This window comes from Podarcis tiliguerta (genome assembly GCF_965153285.1).
Source record: "Podarcis tiliguerta genome assembly, chromosome: 1".
NCBI classification, from domain to species: domain Eukaryota; kingdom Metazoa; phylum Chordata; class Lepidosauria; order Squamata; family Lacertidae; genus Podarcis; species Podarcis tiliguerta.
In genome coordinates this window covers 52,131,556-52,151,133 of record NC_139534.1, presented here as the reverse complement: position 1 = coordinate 52,151,133, position 19,578 = coordinate 52,131,556, and the positions used below count along the sequence as shown (strand labels likewise).

General features: G+C 46.7%; 1 protein-coding gene across 3 annotated transcripts; it reads left to right on the top strand.

Annotated features, from left to right (window-relative positions):
- The first annotated feature begins 72 nt into the window (after positions 1 to 72).
- ATG9A (autophagy related 9A) lies at positions 73 to 17,568 on the top strand. Of its 3 annotated transcripts, none has more exons than XM_083432572.1 (16): positions 73 to 214; positions 1,096 to 1,201; positions 4,315 to 4,457; positions 4,939 to 4,980; positions 5,402 to 5,492; positions 5,808 to 5,969; positions 6,535 to 6,676; positions 8,099 to 8,847; positions 9,203 to 9,356; positions 9,632 to 9,811; positions 10,029 to 10,274; positions 11,275 to 11,489; positions 12,073 to 12,190; positions 12,657 to 12,882; positions 13,772 to 13,914; positions 14,845 to 17,568. In XM_083432572.1, the coding sequence occupies exons 3-16, from the start codon at positions 4,355 to 4,357 to the stop codon at positions 14,848 to 14,850; spliced, it is 2,577 nt and encodes an 858-aa protein (XP_083288698.1). In that variant the 5' UTR covers positions 73 to 214; positions 1,096 to 1,201; positions 4,315 to 4,354; the 3' UTR covers positions 14,851 to 17,568. The 3 variants fall into 3 exon arrangements, with proteins under 3 accessions (XP_083288698.1, XP_083288696.1, XP_083288697.1); XM_083432570.1 differs by having other exon boundaries at positions 139 to 214; positions 4,939 to 5,011; positions 5,446 to 5,492; XM_083432571.1 differs by lacking the exons at positions 73 to 214; positions 1,096 to 1,201; positions 4,315 to 4,457; positions 4,939 to 4,980 and having other exon boundaries at positions 5,356 to 5,492.
- The last annotated feature ends 2,010 nt before the right edge of the window (positions 17,569 to 19,578 follow it).

Sequence of the window (19,578 nt, the reverse complement as noted above, 5' to 3'; positions counted from 1 at the left end):
GCTTTCCCATTGGCCCTCCCCGATCCCACCTCCTCGTCCTTTCCCGGCCTCCCATTGGCAGCGGAAAGCGCCCGCCGGTCGGGACAAGGGAGGAGGCGAGTGGGGCGGGGAGAGAGAGAGAGAGAGAAAGTGAGTGACAGACAGAGCCTGGGAAGTCGCGGCGGCGGAGGAGGCTGAGCCCCGGGTCCGGTCACTAGGGGCGACTGTCCTGGAGGTGAGCCGCGCAGCCGCCGCCGGGAAAGGGATGGCGGGGCGGGGGGGGGAGGGGGGGGACGTGGGCCTCGCCTTGGAATCCCCGCCGCGCCGCCTCCCTCCCGCTTCCCAAGTAAACAACCTCCGAGGAAGGCCCCTCCCGGCCCGGCTCAGCCAAAACAAAACAGCCTCGGAGGAGCTGCTTGGGGCCGCCCAAGGAAAAGCCTCTCTCCGGTCCCTCTCTCCGCTGTGCCTGGCAGCGCTGCCTTTCCAACTCGGGGGGAGGGATCCGGTGAGTGGGCTGGCTCCCCTCCGGCTCTTCCCATCCCAGGGGGTGAGAGGGTTAAGGTGCAACCCAAAGGGGGGGCCTTCCTCACCTGGCGGAGCAGGCCGCCTCTCCCTGGATTCCCTCCCCTTTGATTCGCGGGCACTGGGGGAGCAGAACCACCCCCTTCCTCGCTCTCTTTCTCCCGCCGACGCCAATCAACCCCACAAAAGGGGCCTGGAGCTGGTCCTGTTTCCGGTTGGAGAGTGTTGAGTGGAACCAGTGCTGGATTTACGTATAAATTTGGGGGCCCCCAAAAAATTTAAAAGGAAAAAAACACCAAAATATAAGATAAAAGCAAATAAATTAAAACCCACATACAGCAACAGTGTTTTGTGTTGTGTATGGACCTATTAGGTCCATAAATTACCATATAGCATATATTCAACACAAAAAACAGGAACAATTTGTTGCTGACAGCTGGACGTATAAAGGGCCCCATGACCTTCAGTAGCTTAGGGCCTCAGCAAACCCTGAGTGGAACCAGCAGCCTCCAAGAGTCATCCTGCCAGCCGAACGACCACATGCCCCTTGAAAGTCTCCATCTCCAGTGTACATCCTGCCTTTTTTCTTTTCAGGCGGGGGAAAAAGCACATTGGGGATCCAAGGCTAGAGATGCCAGTCAGATGCCCAGAGCACAGCACAAACAGGGGGTTCCTGCAGCACTAGGGGTAGATGGAGCAGGTGAGTCTCTCGGAGGGGGGGGGTGCGCCATGTGCGTAGGTGTTGCTTCAAGAGGGATTTGTTTTGCCATTTGTTTTTGTCTGTCTGAATTGTAGCAGCTTACACCAAGTAAGATGGGTGTGCCCTTCCTGTAGCTGTAGGCACTGCATCTACATGAGTCAAAGTACAGGGTAAATAAGGAGAAATATTTAAAATGGGTGTGGTTGTTATTATTTGCAAAAGTGGCAAGAATATATGTACATGCTCTGAATGAAGAAAAATCATTTGACATGCTGTTACAGTATCCCAAGGATCCTTTAATCCAAGTGTGGGTTGAAACTTTGTAGTAGTCCATGGGTGAATCACTGATTTCTGGTTGGCCTGCTGGTTGGTAGAATTCTTGCCAAGAATGTGGGAGTAGGCTAACTCTGGTCTTATCCAACAATACATGTCTTATCTACTAAGGCAAGAATGGATACGTTGGATCGCTAGTTGAAAAAAAAGAGAGAAGAGGTCACACATGACTGTAGTCCACCCATGTTCTAGTCATGACAGACAGTTAAAAGTTCTAAATATCCTAAATGATTGTGCTGTAGAACATTTGGTCATGGAACTTATCTGAGACGCGACCCTGAACTTACTCGTAAGTGGTGCCAGTACTTTGTGCTATATTTAAGTGTTGTTCAACTAGTTGGAAACAGTAACCAAAGAGTTATCAAATTCAACATATATGTAAGCAGAGTAGAGAATGGCTAAGGATGTTCACAGTCACATTTGACTTCAAAAAATGAAATCTCAAAAATGAAATGATTGGTTGAAAGTCAAGTTGAAAGTGAAAGACTAGAGGGTCAAATCTCTCCAAAGCATATTGGTGTTATTCAGAATCACAAGAATAGAAGCATAGCTCGAATGTATACTGCAAGTCAGGGAAGATGCTAGTGTAATAGAAGCAAGGAAGCTGTTAGAGGCAATAAGGCTTCTTCCTTCCTTTCACAAAATGGGAGGTCTTGCTCAATTAAGGAGAACAAAATGGAACACATACTTGCAAAACAAATTCAAAAAAGAAAGTAAGTTTTGAGGAGCATATAGCTAAAAACATTAAGATCAACAATAAAAAATATTATTAAAAGTGTGTGTGACAGATGAGAAAAGGGAAAATTACGTGCCAATGATTCTGTCTGTCACATCCCAAAATAGGATGCTGTAGAGCTGGAAAGTGTGGAAAAGGTAAACCAAAAACATTGGGTAACTTTTTTAGTTTTTTTAAAGGGGGAGCATGTCAGAGGGAAATAAAAATATACATGATGTGAAGCAAGTGGATAGAGAGAACTTTCCTCTTGCTCTGTCATAGTGCTGGAACCTGAGGCCATTCAGTGAGGTGGGAGATTCAGGACTGATAAAGGGAAGTACTTCACACACCTGCAAAATTGAAATTTGTTACCATAGGATGTAGTGAAAGCCATAAACTTAGAGAGCTTTTAAAAAGGATTTGACAAATTCATGAGGATAATGCTACTATTCACAATATCTATATACTGCCACCTGGATCAGAGGCAGCAGGCCACAGAATACCAGTTGTAGGGGGAACAGCAGCAGCAGAACAACCCTGAATAATCGCCCCGTTTGCCCACTTTTTCTGACCCTCTCTAGCAAGTTGCTGTGTGGCAGGAACCTTAATGATTAAATAACTGAAAATGCTGAGTTGCAATGATGATGAGACTAAAAGACAGTGGCAATGAAAAGGTCACTGAATGCAAACCTCAAAAACTTAGATCCTTTTCTTGATCCCTTGAGACAGAAGGAGAGTCAACCTGAGAGAGAATCTCTCTTGATTACACTCCCTCATGTACACACACACCTCCCAGAAGGGTAGATTCTCCCACAGATAATTGCCTTTTACTCCACTTAGATGTCACTAAAATCCTCCTCATTATATCACTGGACCCCTTCCTTGTACGTACCAGACTAGAGATCTCCAGACTTTATTTTAGGGTAATTTGAGCATCAGTGTCTTTCAGTCACCCCTCCAACAACTAGCCATGCAACTCCATGTCACTCTCAAGGTACACCTTTAACGCAGTGCTGGGTGCCAGATCAAGAAGCCTGATAAGGGTTCTGTCACCCAGTAGCATGAAGTTTGGTTCCCCAAAGAGCTGAAGTCACTAGGGCATAGAATTCCTGGCCCTAGTTATGGTCTTTTGCATACTTGCATCCACAGAGCTGCAGGAATATCTCATCTGAGCCTCAGTAGATCACCTTTGGCAAATTCTCTCTATCTTCCCAGGGTCCCATAGCTCCACCTCTTAATTTTACACCTTGTAGCATAGGAAGTCTTGCTTTTCTCTAGACTAGAAGTTTGAATGTGTTAGAATATTGGCTTTAAAATGCATCTTTGAGTTTGCATATATGTTGTGCTGTACTATGAATCTGTTTTGAAAATATGCATGTGAATGCATGCATACACAGGTTCTCAGATACACAAGAGCATGTGATTGTGGTACTGTGGGTACAGAATACTAGACTAGATAAAGTTTTTTTATTTCTCTTTTTTCATTATTATGTATTTTTTACTTCTGGTATAGAAAGCTAGAATAGTAGGCTAAAATGAAAGTGAAGCTGCAGAGATTTCTTGTAAACCCCAGCTAGGTAGGTTTCCTTTAGTTGAAACATTGTACTTTCCTTTGTGTGTGGGGAGAGATTGATATACTTGCAACGGTATGTATCAAGTCCCTGCCTTGCCTGTTCATGAAAATGAAATTAAATGTATTTAAATAACAACAACAACAACAACAACTTGTTGCAGACAACAGTTTGTAAATATGATGTAAAGCAAAGTCTCAAAACCCAGAATAGGTTTGGACAGGATGTTTCATGATCAGGCAGTGTTTCCTGCAATGCTCTCACCACCAATAATTATTTCCTACCTCTTAATTTGTGCTGCTTTTGTCTCCTGCTGCTTTCCTTTCTCCACTCTTTTCCTTCCTTGCGCTCTGCTATTTGGTCCCCACCAAAAGCTTCCAGTTCCTTTTAAGGGTAAAACTAAAATGAAATGAGTCTCCCAACCCAACTGATGCCTTCTAGTTATGTCTTAAATGCTACTTTTTTTTTTTTACCCTGTCTTTCCCCCCCCTCAGAGCCTGTGTGACGTTGGATGAGGCCCAGCTCAGTGACAACATGGCTCACTTTGATACAGAGTATCAGCGGCTGGAGGCCTCCTACAATGACTCTCCCCCAGGAGAAGAGGACCTGATGGTTCATGTTGCTGAGGGCAGCAAATGTGAGTACAGCTGTGAGTGGCCAGCCTTGGCGCCAGGCACCCCACAAATCAGTGCTGACGGTGCCTGGGATTAGTGAAAGACTAATCTGAACAGGAAGTGGAATTGTGGGATTCTGGCTCTGTTTCTGGAGAGACTGCATTTGCTGTGTAGCATGTTTTCAAGCATGCCAGTTCCTGGGAAGCAGCAGTAATAGGAGAAGGCAGTTGCATTCTTGTATTGCTTGTGGATTTCCCAGAGGCATGTGACTGGCCACTGTGGGACTAGATGGGCCTTTGGTCTTATGTTCTTAGTAAGTTCCCACTAAATTGAGCAAGGCTTTCTCTCTAGAAAGTGTCTTTAGGGTTCAGCTTTGAACGTTTGTTCTTAAACTATTGGGCTTGGATGGGGCCATGGGATGCCGTGTCACAGCTTCCTCTCCCTCTGGTTTCTTTCTGCTGTGTTAAATTTCAGGATTCTTTTTTCACTTTGTCTGTCTTGCAGCTCCCTGGCACCACATTGAGAATCTGGACCTCTTTTTCTCTCGTATATCCTTACCTGAAGGGCAGGGATGGTTGTATCCCAGCTGTCGGGATTGGGGGTGGGGTTCGGTGGCAGCAGAGCTGGGAACCCTTTACAAGGTTCCTTGTGGCCCATTAAACACTCCAAGAGGCAAAGGACCTTTCAGTATCAGTTTAGGAACAAAGGATAGCATAATCAAGAACCAGCCTCTGGAACCCATACAGGTTTACAGGCCAGACAGCAACAAAAGCAATACAAGGAGATTTGCAAACACCCCCTCAAATGGAGTTCTTTACGGCAGAAAGTTACTGATTCTTTCCTCCTGATGGTGGCTAATCGTGACTTAATAGCATGGCAGGTTGAACTGGAAAAGGAGATGCTTCCTGCTCATGGGAGACTAGTCTCTGGTGAAACTAAGGGTGGGTACTGCAACCAATATTCTGAGCAATTCTCTTTGACTGTACCCCTCACGTCTATAACCTGCACCAGAAGAATGGCTTCACCTGTATGCTCATCAGTGAGATCTTTGAATTAATGTGAGTATGAACTCCATGTCTCTTCCAGTAAAACAGGATTGGAAGTGGACATTCATTGTATTTCCATGGGCACCTTGTCAGAGGTGAAAAGAAGAGTTCTGGTTTCCTGCTGGAGCTAGTGATCCTTCCCTGGCCCCAATTTCCTGTCATTCAGGTTGATAGGAAAACAAATCCTACTCCTGATTCTCTTTATGCAAGATGTCTCTGGTATGAAGGATTTAGACAGCTGGTGCCTTCTGCTGGCCCAGATAATTTGAAGATGGGAGCGGGGAAGGCTGAGTGCCTCCTAGTGTGACACATCTTCTCTTCTCACAGGCAGTTCATCTTTGTTGTGGCCTTCACCACATTCCTTGTCAGCTGTGTTGACTACGATATCCTGTTTGCTAACAAGCTGGTGAATCACAGCCAGCATTCCAGTGACCCTGTCAAGGTGACCCTGCCAGATGCCTTCCTGCCTCCCAATGAGTGCAGTGCCAGGTAAAGTTAGCAAGGACTATCCTTTTCTAAATTTGACCACATCCTAGTCCACCTTGGTGGGGTCTAAAATCCAAGAGGCTTTCTGGATGTGGAAGATCCTCTACTTTGCATTTTAAGTCACACTCAATCATAGCTGTAGGCTCGGAAATGTAGTTCTTGCAAGATGAGTGTTGCTGTCAAAACTGCTTTTAGATGTTTGCTTCTATATCTGCCAAATCTGGGGTCTCCAGTGTTAACCTCAGTGATAAAGTTGGGCCCTTGACGAGCCAGCTGGACTTTTAATATACTAGACAATCTTTGACCCCTCAGTGTCTTGTGGATTAACTGTGAGAGAAAGCTTTGAGTTCACATTTGTAGCTGTACCCATCTTCTCTCAGATTTTCCAGCCCAGATGCCCATTAGTACAGTTTAATGCATCTCAGCACTGCATAGCCTTGCACCCACCTGAAGTGCCTGAATTCTAGCAATCTGAGAAGGAGGGGTTGGCACATGCTTTGGAAAGAACTGTAATGACCAGAAGGGAGGTAGCTGCTTCTTCCTTTCTGTGAATCCATCTTTCTCATAGGATCCAGGCCAATGGCTTTCTCATCTCTATCCTGGTGATTGCGGGGGTCTTCTGGATCCATCGGCTGATTAAATTCATCTACAACATTTGCTGCTATTGGGAAATCCACTCTTTTTACATCAATGCTCTCAAGATTCCCATGGTAAGCTGCTGTGCTCTGGGAACTGTTAGACATGCATGCACAAATCTACACACTGTGCTATTGATAGGGAATGTTGACACCTTAGCAATATAGTTCTGATTACCTGATTACAAGCAAATCAGTACTTCCATATCCAGCCCCCACTTTTTTTTTTGCAAGCTTCCCAGGAGCATTTGACTGACTGTTACTGAAGACAGAATGCTGGCCCAGCATGACTTTTGGTTTGACCCAGAATAACATTTGGGTTGATCCTACAGTTCAGTTCTTAGTGTCTCATGTTCTTTTTGAAGCAGTGAGAAGCCTGCAGATAAGACCTGTTGCTTCTTCTCCTTCCACCCCTGAATCTTCCTCTGTCCCTTATTGACCTTCCTCCAGAGTTGTACACTGCTGCTGATCTTTCTGGTCTGCTGCTAATCCCATGGTTGCTCAATCTGACTTGCTCGGTTGAGTGGCAGGGCTAGTATGTTCTTCAGCTGTCATTGTCTGGTTTGCCAGTGTTTGTTATTTGGTCCTTGCCCAAGAGTGTTAGAAGTTGAGTCTCTGCATAACCAATTCCCTTCCCCTTTTTCAGGAGTGGGGAAAGTTTTTGTTTGTTAAATCTGTTAGTCACTTTATCTTTCCCAAGACAACTCAAAGCAACAAACAAACAACCAAATGGACAAAAAAACTCATCCCCAGATACATCAAAACCATTGTGGGGTGGGGGGAGAAATACATAAAAAACCTACCCACTTCTAAAAGGCCACAGATAGTTAAAGGCCAAAGGCCTGGATATGAAGGAAAGTTTTTGCCTGGCACATAAAGATATATAATGATGGCGCCAGGTGAACCACTCTGTGGAGAGCATTCCACAAATAGGGAGCCACCAAAGCAAAGGCTCATCTTCATGTTGCTACCCTCTGAAGCACTTTAGATGATGACTGCTGGGTCCAGGTTAGTTCATATGGGAAGAGATGGTCCTTGAGGTATTGCAGTCCTGAGATGTTTGAGGCTTTATATGTCAAAATTGGGCCCAGAAAATTGGGCCCAAAATTGGCAACCAGTGCAGTCAGGCCAAGGTTGGTGTTACATGCTCAAACTGTCCTGCCTTGTTGAGCAACCTGGCCACTGAATTCCGCAACAGCTGAAGTTTCCGAAATGTCTCAGAGACAGTCCCATGTGCATTGCAGTAATCTAACCTAGAGGTTGCCAGAGCAAGAGAAGTTAGGCTATCCCTGTCCAGTTGGGGTCACAGCTGAGCCACCAGCCAAAGCTGATGGAAAGCACTCCATGCCACTGAGGCCACCTGAGCCTCAAGGGACACCAGTGGATCCAGAATTATCCCCAAGTTGTGTACCTGCTCCTTCAGAAGGGAGTGTATCCCCATCATGAGGATTAGCCTTGTCACACCACTAACCTCAACATCCCTCTCTTTGCCTGCAGTCCAATTTGCCCTACTACACATGGCAGGAGGTGCAGGCACGGATTGTCCAAATCCAGAAGGAACACCAGATCTGCATCCATAAGAAGGAGCTGACAGAACTGGACATCTACCACCGCATCCTGCGTTTCAAGAACTACATGGTGGCCATGGTGAACAAGTCGCTATTGCCTATGCGCTTCCACCTCCCCCTACTGGGCGATACAATCTTCTATACGCGTGGCCTCAAGTACAACTTTGAGCTCATCTTCTTCTGGGGCCCTGGCTCACTCTTTGAGAATGAGTGGAGTCTCAAGGCCGAGTACAAGCGAGGCAGCAACCGTCTGGAGCTGGCTGAAAAGCTGGGCACCCGCATCCTCTGGATTGGCATTGCTAATTTTCTGCTCTGTCCACTCATCCTCATCTGGCAGATCCTCTACGCCTTCTTCAGCTACACAGAGATTCTGAAGCGAGAGCCAGGAAGCTTGGGGGCTCGTTGCTGGTCCCTCTACGGCCGCTGCTACCTGCGGCACTTCAATGAGCTGGACCACGAGTTGCACTCGCGCCTCAGCAAGGGCTACAAGCCAGCCTCCAAGTACATGAATTGCTTCATTTCACCTCTGTTCACTGTCGTGGCTAAGAATGTGGCCTTCTTTGCTGGCTCCATCCTCGCTGTCCTCATTGCCCTCACAATTTATGATGAAGACGTGCTTGCTGTGGAGCATGTCCTCACCACAGTCACCATCCTGGGTGTGGCTGTCACTGTCTGCAGGTGAGTTGAGATTGGCTGCGAACAGAAGGGTTTTTGTTTTTGTTCTCTGAGTCTTGGCATCAACGGGGTGGTTGCCATTATTATGAGGAGCACCCAATCAGAGAATTGGCAGGTGGATAATTAAAGGCATTCTGCTGACCAAACATTGCATTAAGCTACAAAAGTTTTTCTGCTGGGTCTCCCACTGAGGAAGTTACTGGGAGATGAATTGTTTATCTCACTACACTCCTCTGTGTTCATCTTTCCATGAAGAGGGAACCATGGGGCTGGGGACCCCTAGAACATAAAGTGCCTGTCTGCTTGCTTTTATGAAGGAATGTAGCTCTCCTTGACACCTGTCCCATCTGTCTTGCAGATCCTTCATCCCAGACCAGCACCTGGTCTTCTGCCCAGAGCAGTTGCTTCGGGTGATTCTGGCGCACATCCACTACATGCCTGACCACTGGCAGGGCAACGCCCACCGCTATGAAACCCGAGATGAGTTCTCCCAGCTCTTCCAGTACAAGGCGGTGAGGTGGGGCAGGGTAGGGTGGGAGGAAATCATATAAGAGCTGCCCTTTGCATAAACCCTGACTAGATCCAAGCATGTATTGTCCGTAGAGTTCCCCCCAAAATGGGGGAGGTTTTCTGGCCCCAGGGCATGTGGGAGGAAAGAATCCCTGGTATTTCCCCCAGTTATTCTCCCCAGTGCCTGCAATCATGTCTTGAGGCTGTGCTGTGGTTTCACAAGTGATACACACCCGTGCAGTTGTTGAACTTAATGCCTTTGTCTCCTTTACTTAAGGTGTTCATCCTGGAAGAGCTGCTCAGCCCCATTGTGACTCCCTTGATCCTCATCTTCTGTCTGAGGCCCAAAGCTCTGGAGATAATTGATTTCTTCCGCAACTTCACTGTGGAGGTGGTGGGCGTGGGAGATACCTGCTCCTTTGCCCAGATGGATGTGCGGTGGCATGGACACCCTGCGGTAGGTCCCAGTGAGGGGCAGCATCATGGCCCCGACATGCCTTGTCTCGTCCTGGGTCACAAACACCCTGCAGTGCCCCTGTCCTGCCCCAGTATGCAGCTGTGGTGCTGCTCGCAGGTCAGGTCTGCAGTGCCCTTGTGTCTGCTGGCTGCTCCTAGTCCCATTGAGGCAGCTGCATGGTGTGCACAAAACACCCTGTCCCTCTCTTGTTTTGCAGTGGATGTCAGCCGGGAAGACGGAGGCTTCTGTTTACCAACAAGCCGAGGATGGGAAGACGGAGCTGTCCCTCATGCACTTTGCTATCACCAACCCACACTGGCAACCTCCTCGGGAGAGCACGGCTTTCATCGGCTTGCTTAAGGAACGTGTGCACCGCGACAGCAGCCTGGCTCTGGCCCAGCAGGCTGTCCTGCCTGACAATGCCCTCTTCACCTCCATTCAGTCCTTGCAGTCAGAATCAGAGGTACTGGGAACTAGTGTGTGGTAGAACAGGACATAATCCTGGTTTATTGTGGGGAGAGATTTGGAGTGAACTGTTTCTTTTTGGTGGGATGGGGATAATGTTTCTATGTGGGCTTCTGGGCTCAGTGTGGAGTCATTTGAGTGCCATGGTAGTATGGCTGCCACTGTCTCATTGTGACCTAATTAGACTACCTTTCTCTTGCAAGCATGCTACTTCTGTCTCCTGTTATCTCTTCAGCAAAAGTTAGTCATACTCCCCTAAAAGTTGGTACCTTCAGAGTCTCCACGTTACCCATCCTCTCTCCCTACTCCTTTATTTCCCAGTTCCTTTCCCTAGGTTATCTTATTGCTTTTCTTTCTGTATATTTTTATTGTGAAAGTTTTAAGCTTACGGAAGTCTCAAAGGTTGCAAAATGGAATTGTGATGAATCAATGAGATTCCTGTTGATATGAATTGATATTGGAATCAATATTATTCAATAAGATGCACAAATAACACTCAAATGTAAATGAAGTCAGACATAAATAAGCAACATCCCTCCCATCCACCCCCAGAAAGTCCTTGGTGTCTTGTGGTTACATTGTTTCAATTTCACTTATCCAACTGCAATCAAAAACCTAAGGTCCTTTTGTGTTTAGGATCTCTTAATGTGATTAACAATCCTCTTCTCACTGAATCACTTGTCTTTCCTATAAGAAAGGCCCCCAACACCTGTAGCATCTTCTCTTCCAAGTGTCACTATTTAGAAAGCATTTGAACTGCTGGGGGCTGGAGATGGGTGGGCTACTTTCCAAAATTTGGAAAGAATTCAGGATCCCCCTTGCAAAGGCAAAGGTGAAGTTATTTATTTTTATTAAAATAAAACCGCCCTTCATCCAAGAATCACAGGGTGGTTTGCAAAGTTCAGTTGTGGTGGTGAAGCGTTGAATGTAGATAGATGGGGCAGGCTTTGGATCTTCCTGCCTGGGTCACACCTCCCTCCTCTGTTCTCTCCCTGCAGCCACACAGCCTGATTGCCAATGTGATTGCAGGCTCCTCAGTCCTGGGCTACCAGGCAGTCCGTGATGGGCAGGCCTCGCGGCATCTCTCGGCTGTGTCTGAGGTGGCATCTGCCCTGCGTTCTTTCTCTCCTCTTCAGTCAATGCAGGCGGCCCACAGGAGTTCCCACACAGAAGGTTCCCAACATCGGGGTCCTGGCACAATGGCAGGCTCAGGGTAAGAAGCTGCATGTTGCAAGGGGCTAGAGGAAAAAGCCAAGAATTGAGCACCTCACCAGCACTTTACCCAGAATGCTCTGAGGACTATTTCATGAGGCTTTTCCCAGCACGGGTATACATTACTGCGTGTTAGAGCAGGAGGCAGCCTTCTAGATGTGCCTTTGAAGCAGCAGCAAGAGCTTTTCATGCCTTTTATTACCTCCTTCCTATTGGACTCCCAGTTCCCATCAGTGCCAACTAGCATGGCCAGTGGCAAAGACTGGTCACAAGCTCCCCACCCTTGGCTTAGGGTTTCCTTGTGTTTGGAGCTGAGGTTATGAGGGATAGCGAAAAGCTATCCAGTTCTGCAAGGCTTCCCAAAAGATTGAGGTGTTCTAAACACACACTTTGCAATCCTTTTAGTTAGCAGGCTACAGCTGTGGTATGGTTGATGTCACCCTTTCTAGGCTCAGACTCGGAGGGGGGAAAGCTGCTGCAATCATACTATTGGGGTGTGGAGTGGCAAGAAGGTGCCTTCTGGACTCCAAATTACTCTTTCTAACACATCGTGACTTGACTCTTCTCTCCCTTCTGGCTTGCAGGGTTGATGCCAGGACAGCTAGTTCTGGCAGTAGTGCCTGGGAAGGCCAGCTTCAGAGCCTGATCCTTTCAGAATATGCCTCTACTGAGATGAGTCTGCATGCACTCTACATGCATGAGGTGAGCTGAGCATCAAGAATCATGCAGGCCTTTGCAATGGGCCCTGAAGGTTCTGTGTAGACCTGCATCTTGAGACATCTGTACCTGAATGAGCACAGCAAAGGAGGATTGAATAAGCCTCTGTACTGTGATATAGTTCCTAACCTAAGAGATAGGCCCTTCATTATACAGAAATCAGGCTGGGAGCAAAGGCCCCCTTCACTGGGCCATTTATGACAATTTATGCACAACTGAAGATGAATAGAGAGGCTTGCAGGATGTGAGTGAGACTTGCATGGATGCAGGTGATGACTTTCATTGACCTGTGTAGAAGCATGTGAAATTAAGGCTGTAAATGGGATATTTATGTGGAGGCCTGTGATACTTGGATTGTATCAAGTCCCAAACTGGGCTTGCTTGGGACACACGTCAATATCACCATAGTGTTCTAGTTGGCTGCCCATTAATACCCCCTTGCCATTCTCAGTTACACAAGCAGCATGCCCAGTTGGAGCCTGAGCGGCACTTGTGGCACCGGCGAGAGAGTGATGAGAGTGGTGAAAGCGCCCAGGAGGAGCCCGATGCTCATCAGGGCACCCCAAGCAGTGCCATTCCCCGCTCAGCCAGCTATCCTTTTGCCTCGCCTCGCCAGGCTGGTGATGAGACAGCTGCTCTGCAAGCCGGCTTCCAGCGTCGATATGGAGGTGTCTCAGGTATGTTTCAGGAACACCAAACTCACAGTGCTTCCATATTCCTTAGCCAGAAAAGGCTTTATTTCCTGCCAAACCCTGCACATACACATGCTGGCATTTCTTGTTAACTACAGGGCAACTAGAGAAAAAGATTAGATATCAGTCTGACATGCTGCTTGGCAGTTTTGGTGAACCCTTTTGATGACATGGCCAGTGCATCAGATGTAAGAGGCAAGCCTTTGCCTGTGCTGCCTACACTCTCAAACCTTCACTCCTTGCTGATCAGCAGGTTTGGAGCACTGGCTAGCAGTGCTACAAGAGTGGCATTATGAGTTTGGGAAGTTCAAAAATCCATTTTGCTTTCATTGCTGCCATTTCAGAAGGCACCATTTCCTCTGTGATTTGGGCTCTCATTTTCTTTAGTTTTCCAGAAGGCTCAATTTTCTTTGGTTATGAATTTCCAGAAGGGTAACCATGTCAGTCCATGAAAGCATGAGGCACCTTAAAGACTAATTTATGACATATTCATACCTCATCAGATGGAGTAGACTATGGTTCATAATAAATTTATTAGTCTTAAATGTGCCACAAGACTCTTAATTGTTCTGGTCACAAAGCTATCAATATACTTATTTCTTTCAACAAGGGGCATGGCCAAAGCTGGCAGGGTAGGGTGTTGCTTAATGGACTTGGTTAGAGAACCAGGTGGGAGCAAAAAGACCAAGAGTACTTGCAATATATTATATTTCCACTTACGCCACTGCTACCCAGCTACTGTATCTGTGTTGGGTGGCTGGTAATGGGGAACAGAGCAGACTGGAAGCCCCAAACAGATTTTGCAGCAAGCTGACCTCATTTAACTTTGGCTGCCCCATCCGGTGGTTTTCTTTTCCTCTTTGTTTTCCCACAGACCCTGGCATGGTGCACAGAGCCCCATCACACTTCGCTCGGCTGCCACTTGGGGGGTGGGCTGAAGATGGCCAGACTGCTCGGCACCCAGAGCCTGTGCCAGAGGAGAGTTTGGAAGATGAGTTGCCACCTCAGATACACAAGGTACAGCCTGGTTGATACTTGGGCATTGTCAATGGCTGTGTCATGAAACCAGAGGAATCCGCAGTCTCTTAATGCAGCTATATGTATTACTGCACTATCATCACCAGGAGCTACCTGGCCAGAGGCTAGTTAGTACAAAAATAATTTGATTTTGTGTTTGGGAAGGCTTTACTGATACGAACTAGTTGGGCTTTCAGGAACTCATACACAAGGCAGACCAAATAAATCAGGCCAGGCTATTCTGTAAACTGCCCCGTGTTCCTTGGTTGAGGGGAGAAATTTAAATTTATAAATTAAAGAAAGAAAGCCATGTTTGGTAGACTCCCCCCCCCCCCAAAGTGTCATCTCAGGGTAAGAGGGAAGAGAGTAATATGAGAAGTTGAGAGAGTAAGCCAGGCTTCCTCAACCTCGGCCCTCCAGATATTTTTGGCCTACAACTCCCATGATCCCTAGCTAGCAGGACCAGTGGTCAGGGATGATGGAAACTGTAGTCTCAAAACATGGAGGGCCGAGGTTGAGGAAGCCTGGAGTAAGCTATGGAGGGACAGAGAGCAATGGCAGGCATTCTGTGAAAGATCTCTAGCTTCAGTGTGCTAGCCACACACAAAAGAAGGCTGGGGGCATTTTCTGCCTTGGAAAGGGGAATTTCAGTATATGCAGCATTTCTTCCCCTCCATCAGCTGTAGCTGTCAAAATGTTCTCTTCCATATGGGTTTTAGAGGTGGAGGATCATTATTCTCCTTTGCATGTAGTCAGCTGATATTGCTAAAAAGCCTATAACTTGCTTGAAAAGAAATACTGAAAGTTTCAGGAGATGGGATCTTTGTTTGGCACAAAATCTGGAGTATTCAGAGCTTTGCTTTGACCCAGTCTTTCTCCTCACTGTCCCCCTTCCCAAATAACTTCCTTTGCCTTCCCAATCCCTTCCAGGTGTAGCTGTGAAGGCTGAAGATCCTGTGTGGGCTCCACATTGTGGGCCCGCCTCAGCTGGTGGGACTTTGGGTTACCCTGCCCTACAAAGTATGGGTTGGCTCAAGTCTCCATGTCCTGGACGTCAGTGCCAGTGTGAGGAAGGTGTGAAGACAGCAGTGCCTTCATCGTGGCCGGAACTCTATCCAGACATGCCTCATGCCGGTGGCACGCTAGCTGGGCATGGGCTGGATGTGTGTGTGATTACATATATTTGTCCGTGTCTGCATCCGTGTCGTCCATGTTGGAGAACCATCCGAGACTTGCACAGTATGCCACGGAGCGCACTACAGTGCAGGAGACTGGCTTCCATGCTTGCCCTGCCTGAAATATCCTGTAGCAGGAGGAGGACCTGCTGTGTGGACCCCCGTTCAGAGGCAGGAAGAGCTGTAACACTGTCCAGACTACAGCGTGTAATTAAAGATGCAATCAGGCGATAGATTTGGACTCAGGAAAAGAAGGGCTGCAAGAGATTATTTTTGTAATGGGAATGGGGCACAGGCTTCCTCCAGTGGCAGAGCCTGACTTGGGTAGAAGCTTTTCACACACAAGAAGGGTGCGTATCTTCCTCCCTGCTTTACCATTCATTCACAAACTTTGAAGCCAAGCCAAAAGAAGCACTCTTGCAGTGCCATCACCACTCATGCCGCAGGATTTTGTCTTCCTGTGGGCACAAATGATTCTACTGTTTGGGGCCATGTTTATTTCACATCCCTCTGGCAGTATCAAAGCACAGGCTTCGCAGGGTATTGCTTCACAGCCCGTACCAGGTTTTGCTTGAGGCAATATCTGAAACGACCAAAGTCTCCTTCAAACATACCAAATGGCACCCAGCTCCAGACCGATGGCTCCATTCTGAAGATGCCCCTTGCTCTCACCTTGTTCATCCTGCTAGAATCAAGTATGAGGCTCTGCCCCAGGTGCTGTACTTGTGGGTATGAGGGATGGGTGGAGGAAGGCGACACTTGTCTGCCCCCGCCCCCATTGCTCTATTTAAATATTTCCCAGATTCCCCATATACTTCCTGTGGGCACACATGTTTGGGTTCTTCTCCAAGCTAGTGCTGCCCTCCTTGTGATGTCTCTTTTCTATGGATGCCTTAATGGCAAACATCCAGATCTTGTGGAAGTGCCAGCAAGAGAAGAGTTCCTATATGCCAAATATATTACCTGTCACAATCTTGAGAACTGGGGTGGGCTTCAGGTTCTTGTTGAAAGGGCTGAACCTCTCGCCTGGCTAGACAAGGCGTTCTCTTGAACAATCTACAGAAGTTCTGCTGGTTCTACTGGTTCCCCCACTTTATTACTAAAGAACACCATGCCATCGGCTCCACTGTCGTCCTCTAATTCTTATGGGCTATGTGGTCTTAGCACAACAGCAAAATACTTTTATGGTTTGCATAGCAAACATCAGAAAGAATACTTTCCGGACTGCCCAGTGAAAACATTGCATCCCCAGAGGGTGTGGTACAATCCAGCCAATCATTGCTTAGGGTAATGCTAGTGCTGTCATCAGAGCTACAGGTCCCAATATGTCTTGGTTAGCCCTGTGGTTTTGACTCCTTTGTCTTCTCTGTGGGGCCAGTTTTTTGTTTTTTTTTACAGTGGCTACTGCAACCTCCAGTAGCTGTTTGTCAAAGCTCCTGTTGTACATATGAAAAGCAGCTTGCCATTACTGTCACAGATAAAATATGCACCCTTCCTCTCTGTGGGCACAGGCCGGGTTACATGGAGATCCCTATATGGCCTTGGAACTGACATTGTAGGTCTTGGGAGCCAGGACTCTTGGGATTTCTTTTCTTCTTTGCCCTCTTTCAGAATTGAAGAGATTATTTGCACTCAGCAATGAATTGATTACAGCTGGTAGTTCACGTGCTCTAGAAAGGAGATTATGCCCAAAAAGGATACTGTACTTCCCCACTCCCTAACCTAGTTTAACAAAAGGGTGGTCATTGGTGTTGTGGGGTACATGCTAAAAGGGAAGTTGGTGAGCAGCAGCTTCAAGCTGTCAGTAGTTTAGATGTATGGCTGGTGCTGGGATTTCCCCCTGTTCTTCAGATTACTGGTGCATTTTAAGGAATTCAAAACAACTGATGGTAAAATATTAATTTGCTGTCTTTCCTGCAAAATACATATCCCCTGGAGTGTAGAAAGAATAGCTTCATAGATTGCAACTTTGATCAGTGCTGGTTATGTACTGTTGGGATGGGGAACCTGTAGTTTGTGAAACTTTACTATATTACAGCTCCTATCATCCCTGACCATGGAGCATGGTGGCTGGAGCTGATGGGATTTGGAGTCCAACAGCATCTGGAAAACTACAGGGCCACAGTCCCTGCACTACAGCGATCAGCTGCAGAGCAGCCCCATTGGCAGAGATGAGCCTGCTGCATCCTAGTGGAAATGTGACTGTACCCCTGGTCTAGCAGTGAATAAAGGGAGCGTTCTCGGCTAAAACATGGGGTGGGTGGGAATTCTAGCTGTCATGTATTATGCTTGTCTTGATTTTGCCCCCATCTTTTTGTGCATGGTACAGCCACCTGTGGCCTCCTGTTTCGTTTGTGACACTAGAGGCTGGCCTGTGAGTTATGTGGAGCACTGCAAGTGGTTTGTAAAACAGAGCTTATGTCTGACATCCTGTACAGTGCTGTATCTACTGAATAAAGAGGGGTGTTCCATTCTTTGATCGCTGTGGCCATGCCTGTGGAATTGTCTTTCATTGTGTCTGGTAGGATAACAGCCTGCCACCTACAAGATGAATCCAGGTGGACCATGGGATTGTTGGCCATCATCACAATGCTTGTGGCGCTACCGGGGTAATTACTATCTACTGCATTTTTGTACATATCAATACATGCACTATTTTTCAAAAGAGATATTGCAGCTCATCATGAACACTCGTGTTCTCTTAGAATGGTAATGGCGCCCACCTGAGAGGTGCCAGAACTGCGTTCCAACAAGTTCCCTCAGAAAAAAAGCCCTAGACTGCTATAATATCCAAAGAGGCACATATTTTCTGGCCCCACTGAATGCTGAGAAATGAGTGTGTCACGTCTAGGAGCAAAAATATATTTGGCATTTACCATGTACTTAGGAGCTGGTTTTGTTTTTTTTTAATAGGGAACATAGCACCAGTTTGGGTACATTTAAAGGGGCATGCTAAATGCATTCTGGTACTTTTGGGTTTATAATTCTATAGCCAAATACTGCTAAGAACTCATATGTAGCAATACTGATTTTGTGTGTGAATGCAATTTTAAAATGTATTTTCATTTTATTTTTTTTAAAAGTCAGGACGTGGGGACAGGGAGGATCAGAGGGCATCTATGCTAAATGTTTAAGAATTGTGGCCATGACCTGTGGTGATGCTCTTGACCTAGACAACTTCCTTTATCCCTATCTCCATCCTTAATCTGAAGGATTAGACTGCCTTTTCTGAGGCAAGCCACAGGAAGGCCTGCCAATATAAGGAAAGAGCTGTGCGTGGGACAACATATACTTTGTGTCATTACTAAGATTTAAAGCTCTGACTTCTGGTTCTCGGATGCTCCTTTCTATTGATAATCTTAATTAAACTGTCTTTATTTATAGTTTTAATATTTATTGTAAATTGCTGAGAGTTTTCACTCCAAGCAGTATATAAACTTTGTTAAATAAAAAGCCCATAATATCTGCATACAACGGATCTGTAAGACAAGCTGATTTTAATACATAACTAGCAAATTAAAACAAAACAAACTAGTCATTTTTACTGCTTAAAAATAGTCCTAGGAAATCCTTGTATCAGGGTTGCATCAGGATCTAAAAAGAGGTATAATCCAATACTATGAATATCTATTCAAATTTAAATAATAATAATAATAATAATAATAATTTAACTAATTATTTCAGTGAAAGTTACTGACACAATTGGGTTTGCTTATTTATTACAACATTTATATCCTACTGTATACTGGTGCCAGGGCACCACTCTGCAGCTGACAGCTTAAAATTACTGGTTTCATAAAACTCAGGTAGTTAACTTGTCCAATATGAAATTCATAATGATGGACACATACTGGGTAGTGACAGCGGCAAAAGGCACTCCTAAGGCTCTCACGTGCACTCTGTTCCTTTCACGTCTTAGATATTTCAGAGCAGAGACTTTATGAGCCTTGGCTCAATTAAGGTTTGAATGGAACGCGACAGTTATAGTCACAGCGGTGCCCCCGTCCTTCTCTAAGCAGCTCTGCCTTATATCCTCACAACAACCTTGTGAGGCAGAGAAAAAGTGAAAGGCTCAAGTTCGCACACTTTCCCCCGAGGCTTTTTTTTTTTTTTTCCTTTGCCGCCGCCGCACCTTTCACAGCAGCGTTAGCAAACTGAACCCGGATTCAAAGCCACACTCCGACGCCGGCTGGTTTGCGATGTGTACACACATGCTTAGGATTGTGCTGACTCATTCCAGTTCGGTATCCTTGTTTTAGACTGCGGAGGTACAAACGCGGAGGAGCGGGATCGGGGTGAAGCGCTGGCCCATGATAAATTTGAGAGCAGCCCCTGCCCTCGATCGTCCCACCTTCGCAACCCGCGTCGTGCGCTCTTGCTCGGCGGGAAATACCTAAATAAGAGCAGCGGCCCGGAGCTTGAGCGCTTGGGTTGGAACCCGCGGGCGCTAGGACCCAGGCGGAATCTGCCTAACAGTGTTGGGAAAAGG